Source organism: Parasteatoda tepidariorum, chromosome 10 (genome assembly GCF_043381705.1).
Source record: "Parasteatoda tepidariorum isolate YZ-2023 chromosome 10, CAS_Ptep_4.0, whole genome shotgun sequence".
Classification (NCBI taxonomy): Eukaryota; Metazoa; Arthropoda; class Arachnida; order Araneae; family Theridiidae; genus Parasteatoda; species Parasteatoda tepidariorum.
In genome coordinates this window covers 23,350,257-23,357,563 of record NC_092213.1, presented here as the reverse complement: position 1 = coordinate 23,357,563, position 7,307 = coordinate 23,350,257, and the positions used below count along the sequence as shown (strand labels likewise).

The 7,307-nt window shown below is 30.3% G+C and overlaps 1 protein-coding gene across 1 annotated transcript in view; it reads left to right on the top strand.

Moving 5' to 3' along the window:
• Positions 1-501: 501 nt before the first annotated feature.
• Positions 502-7,307, top strand: part of LOC107447137 (U20-hexatoxin-Hi1a) — a gene marked incomplete in the record, with an annotated part of 9,228 nt that continues 2,422 nt past the window's right edge. The window contains 2 exon segments of the mRNA XM_071187084.1: positions 502-677; positions 6,169-6,232. Of these exon segments, the coding sequence (XP_071043185.1) occupies positions 6,212-6,232 (21 nt within the window).

Sequence of the window (7,307 nt, the reverse complement as noted above, 5' to 3'; positions counted from 1 at the left end):
TCAACGCCGGCTACAAAGTAAAATACATTCAACAAACTGATAATACAAGCAGCTCTAGATGGTTTAAAATTCTAACTATGGTGCTAACGAAATTGAATACTGAATGCAGAGCACGCAACATTGAACGCGGAATTGAACATTGAAAGTCATTACTCGGAATTGGGTCTGCTGTTCAACGCCGGCTACAAAGTAAAGTACATTCAACAAACTGATAATACATGCAGCTCTAGATGGTTGAAAATTCTAATTATGTATTTGAAACTTTAATTAGGGTTTCAGAACAATAACTTCAATAATAAAATATTTGAGTATTACATAAAATTCGTTTAAGCTTTAACCTGAATTTACATTAGATATTAAAAGAATGGTGTATTACATACGTCTGACGTAAATGCGGTTTTTTATTTACAAATTATTAATGGAAAAACCAAATCTCTCTTCCTTAATATACAGGCGTAAAATGTTGTTATGAATTCGTTAGATTCTCCAAAGGTCAAAGCTACAAGCATTAACGAAGTGTTGAACAAAAAATGGTCTCTTTTTCTGTATAAACACTCGAATAAATTATCTTATCGAAAATCGTGTCAAAGGTGAAATATTCAGGTTGGCAACAGAATTGGCTTTAAAGCCAGACAGAACACGTTATACGCCAACACTGGAACAGGAATTAAGAATTTGTAAGTGTATCTTTATTTACTATATCTTTTTTTTACGATCAAAGCATAAAAATTTTAAACCTTTAAATATTTAGAAAGTATTGAATTCAATAATATTTTAAAAGCAGTTTATTTATAATATTTAAAAAAATGCTTTTAGCGTTTTCAAAAGTTTTAGCATTACATTACTAAAACACTACGATATATCGATCAATATATCTATTTTTACTTTATAGATCGGTTCAAATTTCATTGTTCACTTAATTCTTTTTTTAACTGGATAATAATTTATTTGCATAGCTTTTGATTTACCGCCTATTCAATTAGTGGATTTTAAGCAATAGCCTTAACCTTCAACTTTAGTAGTATTTAACTGAACATAAAAGTACATGCAACAACTCATAAGTACTGTAGGTAACAATGTAGGTAACAACTGATAAGTACTGAAAGGAACAAGTGTTAAATGAACATGTGCAACTGAACGTATAGGGTATATTTTGGGCCGCCTAACAGAGCAAACTTGCTTTCGCGATTTATATTTAAAATAAAACTAAATACTAATCTTTCAAAGTGGCTCTAAAAGATTAGTTTATTCTAGTTTCACACTTTGGCAGAGTTAATCAAATTTTTGACCTTCCCATCTATACGAAATAGTGAAGTTGCACTGATTGGATGTTATTACTCTTTCTGTAACTGTTTAGTAAACTTTAATTTTCATCTATTTACTTTTTTTTTTCTCAACCTTGATCATCATGTTAAAGAAAAATTTCATTTGAAATGTACAGAGTGATTATTTGAAAACTGGCCATCTTGAATAACTTTTTAATTAAATCAAATTTAAAAAAAAAAGTCAATTTTGTTTTGCATGGAGATATTTTAGATCCTACACTAATCAATTGGGAAACTTTTCTCCTCTTTCCAAAAAAAAAAGAAAAGGGGTGGTGGTCCGTGAGGATCAAGATTGATGATTGCTGTTATAGAGTGAAACTAAAATAAAACCAACTGAGAAACTTTTCTCCGTCTTCTGAAAAAAGAGGCTGTGGCCACGAGATAAAATTATTCCAACTTGGTTGGCAGTGAGGATCATCAAAAGATTGGTGATTGCTGTTATAGCAAGAAACTGAAATAAATTATAGAGTGAAACAAAAATAAAATCAATTGAGGAACTTTTCTCTTCCCTCCGAAAGGAGAGGTGGTGGTTCACGTGATAGAATTATTTTGGCTTGGTGGTCCGTATGGATCAATAGATTGGTGATCGCTGTAATAGAGTGAAACTAAAATAAATTTAAATTACATAAAAGGTAATCCCCGAAGTCCTGCCGCATTTAGCCTGACGTCGATTGGTCTCAAACTAACGAACATTTTTACTGCTGTAATTAATTTACGTATGCGCTACTAGCAGAAAGTAGCATAAAAAGCAGCAGTTGCTTAGACACCAGCTTGTGTCACAGACGTCAAAAGCCAGTTATCTATTTTTCGATCCCTGACAAATCCTTTTAAAGTTAAGCTTTCATCATAATCAGATTAAAAACGAGTAAAAAGTGAAATTCAGTTTAAATTGAAACTAAATGAATACCTTACCTTTTAGCTGCCTTCGATCGAAAAGTAGGTTTAAAATACAATGATATTANCGAATCAAAAGATTGGTGATTGCTGTTATGGAGTGAGACTATAAAATAAATTACAGAGTGAAACTAAAATAAAATCAATTGAGGAACTTTTCTCCTCCTTCTGAAAAAAGAGGCGGTGGTTCACGAGATAGAGAATTTTTTCGGCTTGGTGGTCCGTATGGATCAATAGTTTGGTGATTGCTGTAATAGAGTGAAACTAAAATAAATTTAAATTACATAAAACGTAATCCCTGAAATCCTGCCGCATTTAGCCTGACGTCAATGGGTCTCAAACTAACGAAAATTTTTACTGCTGTAAATAATTTATGTATGCGCTACTAGCAGAAAGTAGCATAAAAAAGCAGCAGTCGCTTAGACACCAGCTTGTGTCACAGTAGACGTCAGAAATCAGTTATCTATTCTTCGAACCCTGACAAATCCTTTTAAAGTTAAGCTTTCATCATAATCAGATTAAAAACGAGTAAAAAGCGAAATTCAGTTTAAATTGAAACTAAATGAATGCTTTTTCCACCTTTTAGCTGCCTTCCATTGAAAAGTAGGTTTAAAATACAATGATATTAGATCGAAATATAAGCCTGGAAATTTAATACTATATTCCGATAAAAGCAAAAACTTTAGAATGCGAATGAATAATAAATTTGTTTTGCTACAGCCTGCTGCGTTTTGAGCATTTTTATACTTCTGTATAATGGTATTTTCATTCAAAGGAACCAAAATAGGAAAATTTAGGAGTCAGGGTGCTTAAAAGATTATTTTTTACTTAAGCTCCTAACTTTAAAAATTATGAAAGGAAGCAGTAAAAATAAAACTAAATCTTCTATTCTATCTTTAGATTCTATTAAAGTTTTATTGTCATATTGACATATTAAAAAACAGACATATAAAGACAGACTTTAAAATTGCAATTTTTTTATAAAACTAATTTTTTTTTAAAAAAAATATAAAAAACTGATATTTGTTAAAAAAATATCTAACTTAGAAAAATATTTTTCTTATAATATGGATGCCACTGGTGACTAACAATCTCAGAAGTGGTGAAATAAAAAGCAAAAATCTATTAAAAGAGATTAAAATTAGCTTCTTTTTCTTCACATTTCTTTCAGTTTACTATTAAAAGTGAATGCAAGGAATCTTTTCGTTCTAAATATGTATAATTTGCAGTGTAAGTCATGGTGGTAGTTACAATGGAATAATTAAAGAGATTAAAGAAATAAAAGGGACTTTAGTTTCTACCTAATCACTTTCAGTAACTTTTATAATGATGAAAAAAAATTACTTACTATTTACATATTTTAATTCATATAAATGATCTTATTTTTCAGAAAAATTCTTCAAATTTTAAAGTTAATTATTAAAATAGCGAATGTTTGCTATTATTTCAATGCAATATAATAACAGAGTTAAATATTGAAATTATTGATACATTTGTAAGGGAAGGTTTTCTATCTTCCTACTATGTGCGATTTTGGATAAATAAAAACGAAGTAAATTGGAGACATCACAACATTTAATATACACAGTTATTTACAAGTTAATATAAAATATATAAATCCATTAATACTTTTACATCCCAATGTCTGGAACGTCAATATAGTAATTATTATTATTGAGTTGTCTTAGCAACGTTGTTTTTATTTTTCATAAAACTAAAATATAAATGCTTGTTATGTTATTGCTCTTGCGCACCACAACCGTCATCTATGAAAAGGTACCCCTGGTGTCAATAAGATAGTGCCTTTTGCTTGACTTGTCAAAAAGAAAGAGGCGGCAATTTGGATGGCCGTAGTCGTTGGCCTCTTCAATCGACTGGCCCGTTAGTTTTCCGAAGTATTTGTTGGTTTTTGAAATTGGCAAGGTTTAACACAGCGATGTGCCTTGTTTCCAAATTTAAAATGGTACCAACATAACTTATAACGAGAAGATTGGGATCTCGAACGGCTACGGTCTCGAGCTGTTACAGATTTATCTTGAGATCTACTCCTTGTAATGAATGTATCAAATTTCTTAGTTAATTCTGCAATACTNATGCAATATAATAACAGAGTTAAATATTGAAATTATTGATACATTATTTTAATGGAAATATCAGGATACTTAATTTTAAAGGAAATGTATATATATTCCAATAAGTTCATAGCTTACAGATTTATTCTTCTATCATTGAAAAAACTAATTTTGTGTTTATGTCGTAAGAAACTTACATATTGAGTGTTTCGGGTCATTTAAGCCACAGTCATTTTTATATATGTCTGTTAAAAAATCTTCTTAACTATTTTAAAAACAAAGAAATTACTCAAACACTTTGTACTCTTATTCAAAAAGCTTTCAGATTTTTTTTGTACACTGTAAAGTAGTAAAAAAAATAACTGCAAACACCTGTTTAAGTAGATAATTACTCGTATTTGAACAAACAAATTCTGTAAATTTTAACTCCTTCCTTCTCGCTCCCTTGAAAATGACGGGGGGAGGTTTCGCCCTCCATTTCTCCCTCCCGTGATATTTCCGGGCAGGAGTGTTCAGTGGTAACGTGCCTATAAGAATAAAATAATTCATTTCTTTTGTCCAGAAAACACTTTATTTCTCATTTTACACACCTGATGGCAGTACCAGGATATTTTTAAGGTAATTGTTGATAGTTAAGTTATTTTAAACTAGATGTCAGCACCAATCAAGGATGCGGGGATAAAAAAAACACACTTTTATGACAGTTTTCTTGGAAATTAACCGATCGTTAAGGGTTAACAGACAATTCTATAAAATAAATTTCTCAGCATTGTGATCGATGCAGCAGCATTCGTTCGACCAATCGACGTTGGAATTCAAATATGGGTCAGCTCATTGAGTGTTGAGTGCTTTGCCTTTTTGAGCTACCGACTCAGTATAAAGAAAAATCTTAACCTGTTTTTATTTTCGAAGTCTTACTTAATTGAAATAAAATTTAAGTGTAAAAACGCTTAGAACTATACTGGGGCACCGTATGATAATGTCTGGCAAGTTGAGCTAAACTTAACTAAAAAAAGTATATCTAAAGAAATGTAATCATCATGTACAGTATCAGTTTAAAAATAAAATCGATGCGTAGTTTCATATGTACGATGTTCAAAATCATAAATTTTAGATGGAAAATAGGAGCAAGTATAGTAAATAATCGTAAAATGATTTTAAAAAAAATAGAGTTATTGTACGGTAAGCGAAGCTGCATGGCAAAAATTAGAATTTGAACTGATTGTTTTAATCCGTCTATGATAAGGAAGAAAAAACAGAGAAAAACCGTTTTCTCAACAAAACAGCTTTAGACCGTCAAACGTACTAAATCTGCAAAAAAAGGGGAAATTTTTTACTGTGCTTAAATACCAGGTAAAAGTCTCTATTTTTCCTTAAAAAGTTTTTTTTTTCTGAGGAAAATGTATTTTTCTTCTGTAAAATGTACAGTTATTTATTCAAGTGTAATTTGGAGATCAAGAATGAGATTTTTTGCTGCTTAAAAGAGCATTCTATCTCTCACTTATTAATAAAAACAGAAGGCATCGCAATATGTTCTACTTCATGTCACTTTAAATCATTTAAAACGTTTTCGTTGTAACGTTTAAGTTGAGAAAATTAGCCCGTCCAGTTAGCACTTGATTTTAATATGCTGATATAATATTATAAGATTGTTATAATTACTATATTACTCTAACTAGATATTATATATATTTTTTGTTTTTTTTTCTGAGTCAATTTACTATTTTTAGACATTGCGAAAGTTTAGAAACTTTTAATATTTCTATTTTGTTTAAAGATTTCTTTTGTTTTTCTAAGAGCCAAAATCAGTATATTTATCACTGAATTAAAGTAGCTCCACTTTTATTTGAAATATTGTAAAAGTATTTTTCTTCTAGAACATATATACTACCAACACACCGCAACATATATACTACGAAAATGCAACAAAACATGTTCTTAGTAAGTATGCTATTATATTATTTAAACATTTTATTTAACTATTTTAAAATGTTTTCGTTTCAAAAATGAAAATTATCCTAAATAATAATAATCTTCTTGCGCTAATTCAATGATAGAGATGAAAATGTAAAGCTATAGTCAAAGATTAAGTATGATTGTGCTAATGCGTCCTTGTGATAATGCGTATATATTTTTTTTGAATACAAGAAAATACGGTACTTTAAACATTATATTTCTAATCCTAGACACTGTACTGTAAAATTCTTCTTCTTCGTGGCCCTACAGATCAGATCAGGCTTATGCCGTCCCAGCGAGTATCTTTTTTTATGCAATGAGATGCATGTTTGGTTGGTTGATTGGTTCTAATGCCACTTGCCACGCGCGCAAGCCTACTTGGTAACACCGAGTAAATTTAAGGCAAAGTTTGCGCTTCTTTTTTTCAGTGGTGCCATCTATGGTCAAGAATACGAATTCTGCCACACCAAACTTCACACCTGCTTTTTATAGGGCGGACCCATTAATACATCCATTCATTCTTCCACAGATCGTAATTTTAACCTGAATCAGAGAATGATCGATCTCCAATCCAGTACCCCCAGAGGTTTGATTTGTTATGGGAACATGGAGGACTTCTGCGACTTGACAGATTTAATGTACAGTCCGCAAAAAAAAAAAAAAAAAAAAAAAAAAAAAAAAAAAAAAAAAAAAAAAAAAAAAAAAAAAAAAANCTAATTAATTAGTGCTAACTATTAATTAAGTTACGAAATCAGACACAAAAACGTACTTTCTCTGAATAAACATACATTTTTTTTTACATATTTAGATTTTTCATCTTCAAAATATAGGGGGTAGCCGCAATCTGGGAAATGTGGTCCCCATAGTTTGGTCAGGAGAGCGATTCAAAGTTCGGGCCCCTTAATGTTAATTTTGCGTTTTCAGTCATTTTTTAAAAACTAATGAAGCAATTCAAAAAAAATTGCACCCACTCATAAAACTCATTTACCCAAAGATAATTTCATGAGGAAAATAATTTTTAATAATTATTTGTTATTTTTTATTATTTAATTAAAGTGAG